Source organism: Ruditapes philippinarum, unplaced genomic scaffold, assembly GCF_026571515.1.
Source record: "Ruditapes philippinarum isolate M1 unplaced genomic scaffold, ASM2657151v2 ctg901_1_1_1_1, whole genome shotgun sequence".
NCBI classification, from domain to species: Eukaryota; Metazoa; Mollusca; class Bivalvia; order Venerida; family Veneridae; genus Ruditapes; species Ruditapes philippinarum.
In genome coordinates, this window is record NW_026858590.1 from 140,643 (window position 1) to 154,950 (window position 14,308).

The 14,308-nt window shown below is 30.9% G+C and overlaps 2 protein-coding genes across 2 annotated transcripts; both read right to left on the reverse strand.

Annotated features, from left to right (window-relative positions):
* Nucleotides 1–2,661: 2,661 nt before the first annotated feature.
* LOC132753676 (uncharacterized) lies at nucleotides 2,662–3,322 on the reverse strand. Its single transcript, XM_060744168.1, has 2 exons — nucleotides 3,183–3,322; nucleotides 2,662–2,938 (listed from the first exon to the last, which is right to left on the reverse strand). The coding sequence occupies exons 1-2, from the start codon at nucleotides 3,317–3,319 to the stop codon at nucleotides 2,677–2,679; spliced, it is 399 nt and encodes a 132-aa protein (XP_060600151.1). The 5' UTR covers nucleotides 3,320–3,322; the 3' UTR covers nucleotides 2,662–2,676.
* Nucleotides 3,323–3,630: 308 nt separating this feature from the next.
* LOC132753674 (uncharacterized) lies at nucleotides 3,631–4,399 on the reverse strand. Its single transcript, XM_060744166.1, has 2 exons — nucleotides 4,264–4,399; nucleotides 3,631–3,809 (listed from the first exon to the last, which is right to left on the reverse strand). The coding sequence occupies exons 1-2, from the start codon at nucleotides 4,397–4,399 to the stop codon at nucleotides 3,631–3,633; spliced, it is 315 nt and encodes a 104-aa protein (XP_060600149.1).
* Between the last annotated feature and the right edge of the window lie 9,909 nt (nucleotides 4,400–14,308).

Consider the following 14,308-nt stretch of genomic DNA (forward strand, 5'->3'; position numbering starts at 1 on the left):
TCCTTCCGTCCGACATTTTTGTCCGGAGCATATCTCTAAAAGTATTTAAGTTATCAACTTGAAACTTCATAGGTGGATAGACCTCATTGAGGAGGAGTGCAGTGCACAAGAATGATAACTCTACCTTGCATGATTTTTGAGTTATTGCCCTTTGTTATTTTTCAAAATTAATTTTTGTCCAGAGCATAACTCCAAAAGCCTATGAGATATTAACATGAAACTTCATAGGTGCATAGATCTCACTCAGGAGGTGTGCAGTGCACATGAATGATAACTCTACCTTTCATAATTTTTGAGTTATTGCCCTTTGTTATTTTTCATACCTAATTTTTCACCTGAGTGGAGCATAACTCAAAAAGTGTTCGAGATATCAACATGAAATGTCATAGAGGATAGATCTTATTGAGGAAGAATGTTATATGTGGATAGACCTCATTGAGGGGGAGTGTAATGCACAAAAATGATAACTCTACCTTGCATGATTTTTGAGTTATTGCCCTTTGTTATTTTTCAAAATTGATTTTTGTCCAGAGCATAACTCCAAAAGCCTATGAGATATTAACATGAAACTTCATCGGTGCATAGATATCACTCAAGAGGTGTGCAGTGCACATGAATGATAACTCTACCTTTCATGATTTTGAGTTATTGCCCTTTGTTATTTTTCATACCTAATTTTTCACCTGAGTGGAGCATAACTCAAAAAGTGTTTGAAATATCAACATGAAATGTCATAGGTGGATAGATCTTATTGAGGAGGAATGTTGTGCGCAAGAATGATAACTCTTCCCTATACAATTTTTGAGTTATTGCCCTTTGTTTTTTTTCATGCTATTTTGTCCAGAGCTTATCTCAAAAAGTATTTGAGGTATCAACTTGAAACTTCAAAGGTGGATGGATCTCATTGAGGAGGAGTGCAGTGCTTAAGAATGATAACTCTACCCTGCATAATTTTTCAGTTATTGCCCTTTGTTATTTTTCAAAATGAATTTTTGTCCAGAGCATAACTCAAAAAGCCTTTGAGATATCAAAATGAAACTTCATAGGTGCATAGATCTCACTCAGGAGGTGTGCACTGCACAATAATTATAACTCTACCTTTTATAATTTTTGAGTTATTGCCTTTGTTATTTTTCATACTTAATTTTTCAATTTAATTTTTTTCTCAAAAAGTATTTGAGGTATCAACTTGAAACTTCATAGGTGGATAGATTTTACTGAGGAGGGATGCAGCACACAAGAATGATAACCTACCCTGCATTATTTTTCAGTTATTGCCCTTTGTTATTTTCAGCCATCAGTATTCACATAGGTTTCAAATCTGTAATCACTATAGCCATCAGTTTTCATTACCAAAAGACCTCTTAAAATAGAATTATTCTGTTCTACTACATATACATTCTCCAATGAGCAAACACATTAGGCGGGGGATGGCCATGTTGACATGGCTCTTGTTCATATTAGCAAGTTCTGTATATATGCTTTAATTAGAAAAGAACACTGATTATGTATGAAGTAACAGAAATATTGAAAGCTTTATAATAGAATGTTTATCATGCAACATTAAATTGTGTAAGATTCAGACTGTTAGATAAGGCGATGTACTTATTAATGCTGTTATAATTACATGTATTATTATTGTGAGTAAAAAGGTTCTGGGGATATTTCTATCATGTTTTAACCAGGGGCATAGATAATATACATTGTTTACTTTTTTATCAATATTGCAATTGGTTTTAAATCTGTGTTTTCTTAAATATGGATATTATTGAATCATCCTTGACATCAGTATTCTCATTTTTTAGCTCACATTAGCAAAAGCTCAGCTATTACAGACAGTCAAAGATTCCTGGTCTGTCAGTCATCCATATTTCAATAAAGTCATATTAGTTTGAAAACGTCAAAAATTCTCATTTACTGTGTGCAAGAATGCTTTAAATTAATTTGGTCTTTTGCATGATAAGGTCACAGTAGGTAAAAAAAGATTAGATATTAAAACCATCCTTTTCTCTTATTATCCCATTTTGCTTGTTTTGCATTATTAAAGCCATTTCCTCATGCTCCCATTTCATATGTAATGTTTCTTTGCAAAAAAGTAAATAACAGACTTTTAAAATTTATTTTTGACTGTTACAGGCTATTTAAAAATATAATATGCAAACTATTAAAAGTACTTTTTTGTATTTTTTTATTCTCTATTTTCTTCTTAAATTTCATGAAATTAACATGTTCCAAGTTTCACTTTTCATCATGTAAAAACTGAAATGCTTTAGCTAGGTAATCTGTCTGTCATTACATTTGAAGCTTATGTAGCAATATAGTATTCTAGGTATTGTTACTGTATATATATTCATTATAACATAATTCTCTTATCATGTTAAGGATCTAGTCATGAATGAACTGCATGCATTCATATGTTTGGATGTATATTTTATTGTACCACTAAGATAATGTAATAAAGTTGTTCTCATTTAGTTTATTCTTACTTCCATCCCTCTTTCAATATATTATTCAACAACCAGTGTTAATGTCTCTATCAGATTAATAATCTGTAATTCAGTGGCCCATATTCCTTTATTCTTTACAATTGCAACGTTTTTAGTAAGACACATATGCATTTATAATGCGCAGCGAATACATCAGTGCTTTCAGCGCTTTGATTATTTTCTGCCACTTTCAATTCCAAAACAAGCAAGAACAGCGCGATATGCGCTGGTGAAAAATCCTTTCTTTATTTTCTTCTTGTCTGCCAACATTTCTTATATCTTCTTTCATTAACTTTTCACTGATTTGCCGAGTGCAAGTAGCTTGTGACTTTGGGCAGATATCTGTAATGTTCTTGTCTAGGTTGTCATGTTGTGTAGATTTCATAATTTGGCTGTTTGGTGTCTGCTGTTTCGCGGGGTGGCACTGGATGTCGTCTGCTTGACGATCGTCCCTGTTCAACATAAAAAATATAATTAAAAAATTGTTACAAACATGCAATGTAAGTGAATTTCCATCCTAAATTATGACATGCTTTATATTAAAGACTACTCTTTTTGCATTATTTATTTGTAAAATGTCTCTGTTTAAAACACGACAGCATTGATTTAAATATTCAGATAGAAAATAATTTTTGTTGATCAATTATTAAAAGTACAAATATATAAACAGACTGTATCCCTTGCAAAACTTGATACCTTTTAAAATTTGATTCCTGCGGAGAAAACCCTTTTTCTGACACTTTTGTATTCTGCCGTTTAGAGACGGGTTCTTTGGGAAATTCTCTTAAACTGTTTGTATGTTGCACACAGTCATAGTTATCTTCGAGGTACATCTTTAACTCTGTAAGAAAAAAAAAACAGAAAAATAATAAAAGGCCCTTTAAAGCATAATGTAACATAGCTTTTTTACTTATCCCGCAAGTGATGATATCTAATATATAAATACACGGCTAACCACTTTTATCAGTTCACCAAAATGTTATATTGTGCGGAACAGTTCAAGTTCAATACCAAAACATCAACAGTCGTCGGTGCTTTATTATTATTATTATTATTATTATTATTATTATTATTATTATTATTATTATTATTATTTTAAACATTTTTGTAAAGTCTTAAAAATGTAGTATTCAGATTAATGGTTTCAAATTGATTTACCATAAGCAGACTGGTTTCTTATTTCAGCTCTAGAACTATTATGTCCTACTAAGCGTCTTTTGCGTTGTCCAGCTTGACCATGTCTTTGTGGCATTGACCTCCTCTGACCTTGTGGTGGTAAAGCGCTCTTACTTCGCCTTTTCTTTTGTGTGGTCTTATCATCAGCTGATAATATAAAGAAAAAGAAGTGTAATTAAACAACTTGTGATGGTGCAATGTTTCAAACGGAACACCTCTGTGATTAAATGAAGTTTGATAAAAACGGCCGGAAAGTTTCGACTGACTTTGTTCTCTCCACATTACATTATAATTGGAAAGTAACTGAAGACATGATTACTACTTTAGCCGACATGTCTTTGTTACAACTAACATTCCGTAAGCTGTATTGGTATATAAGATCGTCGTGTAAAGGATTTCATGACAAAAAATGGGTTTATTAACATTGAAATCAACTGAAAACAGTCAGAAAAGTTTAAAAAACTAGCTAGTATTCAAAGTTACAGATATCACTGTCCATGATTAATTCATGATTCAAATGGACTTAAATACCCGTTATAAGATTATAATAAATCTTATATAATATAATAAAATAATTAATAAGAATTCTTAAAAATTTTACCTTTTCTGCGATTTGACAATTTTCTTTGCGAGTCTTGCCGTCTATGTGTGCCACATATCGACTTTGCCCTTTTTGATGAACGAACTTTGTCCATTCTTGAATGAGCTTTGTAGTCGTTTCTTGTTAATCTATTCATAATTCAATGTAACAAGTTTTTCATACATTAGTGTGCTCACAAAAATTAAAAAACAAAACAAACAAAAACACTAATTTATTCAAGATTTTCGATCATCTTTGTTCAGAAATTAAATCAATTCACACAATTTGAGAGTGACAGGATACTTTGTTGTTACCATGTCTCTTTCTAAATCTATAAAGAGATAGTAGGTCCAAGTTATACTGAAGTCATAACCGTTCTGCGAGAAAGCGGAATTGAAAATGGATGGAAATTGTTGTGTTTAAGCTTTTGTCGAAAACGAGCTAAAGTAAATAAATAAATAAATAAATAAAATGATCATTTAAACTTAATTAAGTTTTGTAATATTTTGAATCTCTTTACTGACCATAACTTTCTGTAAAACGTCTTAAGAAAGAAATTCTTATTGATAATAAAAAACGCATCTACATACCGTTACGTGTTGATATCTAATGTTGCGGAACGTCGTTTCTATGACAAGTTACGTCAGCAAATTAGATTATTATTATTACGTCATCACAACGTTACTGACGTGATAAAAGTATAACATAATGGGTATAGCATGCATCTTTTATTTCTAAATCGTTAAATTTTATTTCATTTAACATTAGAACATATTGTACAAGTCTTAACGATAAACATGGCATAACATGAATAGCACAGTGTTCCGATAGGGCCAGCGTGTTTTCTCTGAAAACGGAAAGCGCGAAACATGACAGTACGATGGTGACAGTACGACAGTGACAGAACGACAATACGATGGTGACAGTGCGACAGTATGATGGTGACAGTACGACAATACGATGATGACAGTACGACAGTATGATGGTGACAATATGACAGTACAATGGAGAAACACGACAGTACGATGGTGACAGTGCGACAGTACGATGATGACAGTAGGACAGTACGATGGTGACAGAACGACAATACGATAGTGTCAGTACGACAGAATGATGGTGACAATATGGCAGTATGATAGAGAAACACGACAGCTAACATTGGTGACAGTCCGACAGTACGATGGTGACAGTGCGACAGTACGACAATACGATGGTGACAGTACGACAGTATGATGGTGACAACACGACAGTATGATGGAGAAACACGACAGTACGATGATGACAGTCAATCGTACTGTCGTACTGTCTCATCATCGTACTGTCACCATCGTACTGTTGTATTGTCACCATCGTACTGTCGCCTTCCTGTCGAGCATTCGCAAATATTTCACTCAACATGACTAGTTGACATAATATGACACATTTCAGGCAAGCCAAAAGGACATTTTGATAAGATAACACTACTGTTTGAAATAATTAAACAATGTTAACACAAGTCAACATCACACTTTAAAGCGATAAGACTACTGTTACGCATAATAAGGCAATGTTTAGACAAGTCGACAAATTACAATGACGTTACAACGCTTATATTTGACATAATAAGACGCTTTCTGTGCAAGATGAAAAGAAATGTAATAACAAGAGGCAGCTATGGCGTTCCATAGAATATTGTAGTCATCATTGATTAACTAAGGCTTCGTCAGTTGTTTTTTTTAATCGGAGTTTTTTCTCAAGACTAATGTTGTTTTTGTGACTGTCCAACATCTGTCCAATGTTTTGCCGGCTGGTCCCCTCTCTCATTTCCAACAACTTCACAGTGGGCAGGAAACCGTTGTGTGTTGGTCTTAACTTGTTAGTCGTGTTCACAACTTTCTCATTTCACTTTATGTAGATCACTTTCATGACTGTTAACATGGAAACTCTTAAGCCGAAATTTTATCAAAGATTACCAAAATGATTTGCTATTAAACATTCCATCCTGGTGATACTTTGATTAAGATTTCAGTTTCACATGCAAGTTACAGCGTGATAAATATACCAAAACCCGCCTCTCATCGCACATTGACGTACAGAGTGTAAAACAGTTGAAGATCTGATAACTTTATATTAGTATACCGATTGAATGAGTTAAATATAATCGCAAATTTATGAATAGAGCTATAATTACTGCTCTGTGGGTTTTATCGCCTTACGTTACAGTCAAATAATTTAAATATCTGATTATGAAATGACCTACTTGAGCATAATGTACATATAATGTTACAATTTTGATTAGATATAAAATTAATATTTATATATTTAGCTAGTAACCCAATCAGTAGACAATTAAACATTGATATACATTTATATCCGGATATATCATGGGTTATATATTTAAATATGCTTGCAGGTTAGGATATTTCGTTACTGTTTGTTCTCTTTTTTAATTTTATTTGTATGAAGTAATTATTTTTACGTGTAAAGTAGTGCTATATAAAAAAAGAAATGTAAGATTAAGGATGACATTTTTAAAGATTTAAAATACATGATGCCCTCTTAAGTGAGTATTGATCATAAACGTACTTTGTGTTCATCCATGCTATTCTACAGAAATTAGAAACTTCGACTGGAGGGATAGCGATAGTACGTTACTGCCAGTGTGTTTCTTGCATTAAGGTTTTGTATTAATGAAACCAAATAAAGCTTGACACTAATATTATGTTAGTATTCATCCGTAGCTATTTTACAGAAATTAGAAACATTCTACAAAAGTTATCACAAGAATTCTAGGACATCTTCAGAGTTATCACAAGAATTCTATGACATTTGAAAAATCGGGCATAAATTTGTAGCCGGGGTTTATGATTGTAATTTTGCATACTATTGTGTAATTATGAATGGCAAGGATGAAGATCACAAATGGACAAGTCAATACGTGCGAATTGGCAAATAATTTGGAAATTTTACTCAAGACTACCACAGATTTTAAACTAGAGGCGATGAAAAATGGCCTATGAATTAGTTGACACATAATACAAGATGTAAGGCAAGCTTAATCATTAAAGTTTAATTTAGCACCTAAAACTCACTTTTTAAAGATGAAAATTACCATCTTTGACGTGTGTTTTCGTAGACGAACTCCGTGACAGTTATCACAAGAACTCCGTGACAGTTATCACAAGAACTCCTGACAAGTTATCATAAGAACTCAATCCTTCGTGTAACAGTTCCTTCCTCGTGTTTGTTGGATACAAAGGTGTGTTCACACCAACTTTAATATATTATTTCTTTACAAAAGAAGTGATAGGTTATCAACCAAACTGTTATACCCTGAAGCTGTTATATCAATATATGTGCTTCTATTTTGGAGATGTGCTCCATACACACGAATTTGATATATTGTACAACAGGGTTCATTTAATAACATTTCTTGCAAAAGGATAGCTTAATTTTAAACGAAACATTAAAATGTCGTGGAAATCCGGACCTATTTCCGTTAAAACCAAAATGCATTCATTTTCTGGAAATGCCAAAACAACATATCTAACCTTCCAACTCACAGACTGAATATGCAAATGTTATATAATTATGTGAAATGCTAAATATGGTATTATAACGATTAATTATATACTATTCGTGCAAAATCCGACCTTCAACAAATTGAGATTGTAAAAGAAATACAGATATTACTAGTTTGTTTTTCTGATATTTGTTTGAATTTATTTCATTATGCCTACATAAACTGTAAAAATAATTTTGTATGTAAAGAGTTAATTGCAAAATTGTGCCATATATTGATAAACTGTCCAAATACCTGCATATGTATAAAAAATAAAGGAATATAGTTGACAGATTGAATGACATCTTTGATTGTAACAGTATGTAATTGAATGTAATCATTATGTAATCACGATTACTTTTGCCAAAGTAATCGAAAGTATTCCATTACACAGCTCTATCAGTGAAGTCGGTTATTTAATCAATTACATAAAATTTATACATGTAATTAATCAATAATCGATTTTTCATGCAGCTGTAATCGATCACCATTATATATTTGTTAACTCGGCAGTTGACAAAATTCCGCTTACAAATTTAGCGTACAGTGATTACTCGATGTTACAGATAATGTTGTATGACATTAGAACAGAAACATCGATAAGTTTGTGAGTGATAATTAGGATAATATTTTTACGAAAATGGCAGGGGAAACAGTAAGTTATTTTGTCACATTTTATCACTAATATTTTTTAAATTTAATTAAGTTTAAGCAACTAAAAACGCATGCATGTTGCACATAGTTGCATGTTTGAAACATAATATGGATGCTACATGCTGTTACAGTTAGGCTGATAGAAAAAAACTCTGATGACGTCACTGATATCGAACATAACTGTTGTTTATCATGTTGTTGGGCGACATCGTATTGATTTAAACATTTTATCAGCATCACCGTGGATGACTTGAAATAAAGTGCTTTGAATTTATAAATACTAGACCAATAACGCTTGAAAACAGTTTCCCTTTCATTCACGACTCAGTAACAGTCTAAGTTTTCAAAACTGTGCACTTTAACATTAACCTGCTAACACGTAACGTTTATGATTTGGTTGCTGATGGGCTTTGCTAAAAAACTATGGGAAAAATAAATTTTCCATATTGACGCTCATTTCAATGAGCAAATTAAAAACATTTACATTCAAATAAAAAAATATGTTAAATGCCACGCTAGGTTTTGTAGCAGAAACTATAAGTAACTATGTGTTTAAAGCCTGAATACAAGGTTGATTTTTTATTGTTTTATATTGTAAGCAAATAATGTTTGTTGGATTGTTTCTTTAAGGGATATTAATCAGGAGTATCATCATCAATGTAACATTAAATGACTTATATAAAATATTAATAAAATCTTACATGAGTTATTAAGAGAAATGTTATATAACCTATAAATAACTAACCCTTAAACTATAAAGGAATATTAAACTATTTCACATGCCCATTCATATGTCACTAAATAGTTATTTTTAAACCCCGAAGAAGCTCCTTAACGGGATATGAAAAAGAATGTTTTTAACCCCAGATTAAAATATAATATATTTTAAAACTATTGTACTTCCCTACATAGCTTTTTCCCTTTGAAAGAATAACCCGTACCAGTCGATAAAAAAAATATAGTTAACTATCATATACATTTTATTTAAAACACTTTGATAAAACAAATAGTATAAAAGAAAAGAAAAAAGATTAATTTTGACAATTTAGTTTCCTTTTTTTTCCTTCTATTAAGATATTGTGGAGGGCAATGGCACATAAATTTAGCGTATTTTAATACACCTGTTAAAATCGATTAATTCTTGTGAATGATGAAGTTTTTATATCATTCTATAGTTTATTAGTGTTGACCAATTTTGCAGTTATCTAGTGATAATTCGTGATCATTTATTAACCTAATTAAATATTATTATTGATATTTCTGTCTTGGTTTTTCTTTTTTTAAATTTTAAATAAACAATAACTTACAAAATCGTCTCAATTTAGATATCATTTCCACGTATATTCATTGCTATATTCATCAATTTCTGATCAACCATTGTTGGTTTAGTATTAATATAATATCGTGTTGCGGTGCCATACTGGATGGTGCAGTCAATGGAGAATGTAACTAAAATGTGACCAAATATTTAAATAGATTATGGAGAAGGATATTTTCTTGTGAAATAGTTCACTTTTTTCATATGATGCTTCGATTATAGTTAATAGAAGTTTTGACCAAGCTGATCATCATTCATATTTACTTATCATTATAGCCATGACTGTAATCAATACCGCCTCAGAATTTGTCGTAAGATTAACATTTATTTTCGACCAGATGTCGTAGTCTCAATGTCGCCGAACTGTCGTATTCGACCAAATGTCATATTCAACAAACAGTCGTATTCGGCATGTCTTTCGACCAAATGTCTGCACCGTACATGAACAGTTCAATGAATATTAAATTAAAATACCAATAATACGAAAAATCCGAATCTTGACATTATATGCCACGTTTATTTATGCATCAACCGTATTCATAACTCTGAAATATTGTCATAGTACAGAATCGAACTATTTGACAAATGATGCTTTCTAGCCCATCTACACACTTGCCGTCGCATTTTATTTCTTTTAAGTTCTCACTCTTCGATGAATTATTTGCAAAATATCAATAACGCACATTTTGTAACATGTTTAAATTATATTATCTTGTGTATGCATTTATTTTGCGAATAATGAGTTTTCATCACGTGTTCGTTTAAGAAACAACTATATATTTATAATGCATGTAATGCATTTGAAATATTTTATACGGGACAAATGCATTTGAAAATATTTATACGGGACAGGGGATTTAATAAGAAGATTTACTTAACAAACTAACAATCTGGGGAGAAATAAAATATGTTTTATTTACCTCTTTTAGTGCAGCTGACATGTGGAAGTGCTATTAGAGGCCGTTTAATTTCTTTTTTGTTTTGATGTATTTGATTAATTGACTAATGTTAATTATGTTCTTGCTTATGTTCAAATTACTATGTCATCGCATTTCATTAATAAACATTATTTTAATGGAATCGAAAGTTTTGAGAACTATTCCCATTTTGTTATATAAGAGCTAATATCAAATTTCGCCTGAATTAGGGTTCTGATTTTATTCAAATATGAATACCTTATTTAGCTGCAAAGTTTTATCTCATCTAGTAAGCATATGAATTTGAAAGCTAGTTTTACAAAGTACAACATAAAACTCGTCCATTTTATATCGTTTATGATTCTTCCAGAAGGTCAATATTGACCCATTGTCTGTCTTTGCAGTAACGATAACGTTTTTTTACATTTTAATAAAATAATTAATATCTTAACAACAAAGCCCACAAACAAACAACACAAACTTTATATAAATTTCAATTTAAGTCTGAAAATGGAATTTTTTTTATAGATGTATTTTTTTTCTCTACAAAAGGACTTTTTTCGTCTTCCAAACTGTAAACAAAACAGGAAATTGAGTAAAACAATGTCAGTTATGTTTCGCCACGCACATAAGAATATCATTTTTTCTTGTTCTACTTTTTTATGAACAGAGTTAAGTTTCATCAATCTGAATGCAAAAAATAAACTTTTTACTATGTTGCTATATTGCAGAACTAGAAATCAATCTGTGTTACACCAAGGACATGCTTGTTACTGCAAGGACTAATGAATGTTACTACTGAAAGGACTTATAACTGTGAATTTACGTTTATTTTTTATCATTGAACTATAACAATTAACTGTAAACAACATACAGAAATGAAAATAAGCTTTTTAATTATTCTTAAATAGATCTTGAATTTGAATAGCAAAAGTAAGGGAAGCCTCCCCTTTTAAAGTTACAGACGGACACATTTGTTTACTGAAATGACAAAAAAAAAAAAAATTAAAAATGGGGAAAAAGTTACAAGTCTTTAAGTTCGCATAATTCAGTCTAAATTAAACTCGTCCCAAGTCAATTTTATAAACAAGTTCATAGAGAATACCACAGAAGTTTTGAAGCATTGATATAAACATGCCTATATTTTTAAATCAGGAGTTTTCTAAGTTAAATAATTAAAATTAAATGCAAAGTTTCTTGACCTTTTAGGAATGCAATAATTTTAATCCTCCTGAAATTTGACTGTAAATAAATTTTTCAAGAGATTCTTTCTTTTGGTGACAAAGCCATTCCCATTTAAGCTTACCAAAATTGTCAGTGCCCTTCTGTGCCTGAAATAACCTGGTGTGCTTTTTCAAAACCATTCAAGCTTGAAAATTTTTGGCCAACTAGGACTTTAAGAGTTTTGGCTGGCAGCATTTTAAGCAAAACAAAACAAGAATAGAAAACTAACTGTGTTCAACAAAGTACGATAATGCCCAGAGAAATTTTAAACATGCAGGCCAAAAAAGGACTCTGAAAGTAAACAAAACAATCATGTTTCACGGGGCTACTTTTTAAAATGACTAATTTAAGTTAGTTTTGAAGACAACAATTTCTTTTTGTAAAAATTGCCTTAATAAAGGGGGGGGGGGGGCTTGCTCTGTGAATGATATAAGTAGGTTTGAATTTCTATTTTGCAAAGTAAACTGTAATTCTATGCAAAAAATAAGTCTCTGTAGAGGATAAGTACTAAAAGAACTTTCCTTCAATATACTGCGGTATTACTGGCCTTATTTACTTTTATATTTCAAAAATCGCTAACAGTTATTTTGTTGAAATGAAACATGGCATTTCAAATTAACAACAAGAGGTATATTGTCCTTACAAGTAACTTAATTTGAGGATTTCTAAAGGGTGGCAAGATTATTCAGATTTTCCTCAATTTTACAAAAGACATGTACTGTTAAAGCAAAAAAAATAACCCCAATTGAATATATATAACTGGGAAACAAAAAAGAAACTTTCTCTAAGTTTGAACGTAGATATGTTAGTACAGTTCATTGAGTTTGAATTAAAAAGTCCTTTCAATAAGCACAAGTTGTCCTTCGAATAACAAAAAATAAACATAAAGCAGAAGTTTAAATGGCATATAATGTCTAATTATAGAATAAATATTAATAATAAATAGATTATGTCAACATAAAAATGTTTATCGTATCTTTATCCATAATTATATGTTAAAGAAGGAATTGTGTTGTATTTTGGTACTTTTCAGTAACAGATTTTGTACTTGCAGTAACATTTTTTGTAAGGACAGTTACTGCAAGGACTTATTCAGGTTATTTTACAGCCTGTTTACACAGATAAGATAAGGGAGACAATTTTTGAATCATTTAATTCATGACTGAAACATATTTGCTAATAGCAGCAATACAAAAGGGAATCTTTCTCATAAGTTAAATAATAAGAATCTCCTTACTTAAAGGACACTGTTCGAAATCATGGTTCCAACCTTTAATCAATGTCTTTCAATTTTCTAAATCCTATTTAAAATGTCCAATATGTTTTTGTTGCTGTAGCCATGTATTATACCTATCACCTTCCTTTTGAAGAGCACAACTGGAACAATTTACTTAAACTGAAATAATCTACTTATATTACTGTTACTTGAAGGACAATTTTTGTCAAAAAAGTTGGGGACGAAAAAATTTATAACTTGCATTTTGCAAATTGAAATACTTAACTGAGGCTTTTACTGTACAAATACATTATATGAAAGGTTAATATTTTGGCGTTAGTTAACAAAAATATGTATTTTAGTAATACAAATTTACAGGATAAACAGCTGAAATTGGGATTTTTGACTTAAGGACGAGGGATAATCAGTTTTAATTTAGGTTTATGACACTACCAGAAAAAAAATATGTTGAATATCTTATTCCTGTAAATGTCTTAGTTAACAATATTTTATGTACTTAAAAGCATGCAAATCTATTTTTTATAAAATGATCATGCATTTTGTGAAAAATTGAAAAGGACAAGATTACAGGCGAAATCTGATATTGGCTCATAAACATTCATATATAGTCATAGTATGTATCGTAATAACACAAGCCGTATATCTGAATATATAACTGTTTTTACACAATTGTTTATTTTGTTATTCCCGAAATCTACTACAATTTTATCTAATCCTGTAAAGGCAATTTTAAGAATATAATACAAGTATTTTAATCCGATAATTTGTTAAAAACTAAAAACGTTTTATATGCGTATAATATAATGTACATGTTATTGACTGAAAAAATGAAAAAAGCAAAGTTAAAAAAAAGAGATTTTTCATTTAAGATGAGCAAAAGTGTTTTGCAACAATGCTTTCATTTGTTTTTAAACAGAAATCTGCACCAGATAATTTTGTTTTTCAGGAACACTTCATGACAAGCGTTTGTGAAAATATGGACGACGGACCAACGAACAACAATCACCCTTAAAAAGACAAATATATACTCTCCAGGCATATACTGCCAAAATACAATGATGGGGGAGAAAACATTAGTGTCTTTGATGAAATCAAGAAATCCATGACATGGTTCGAGAAGAAAAGTCGGAAAGATTCTTGGGTCCTACCTCCCAGTTGTTGGATTTATACGTCAG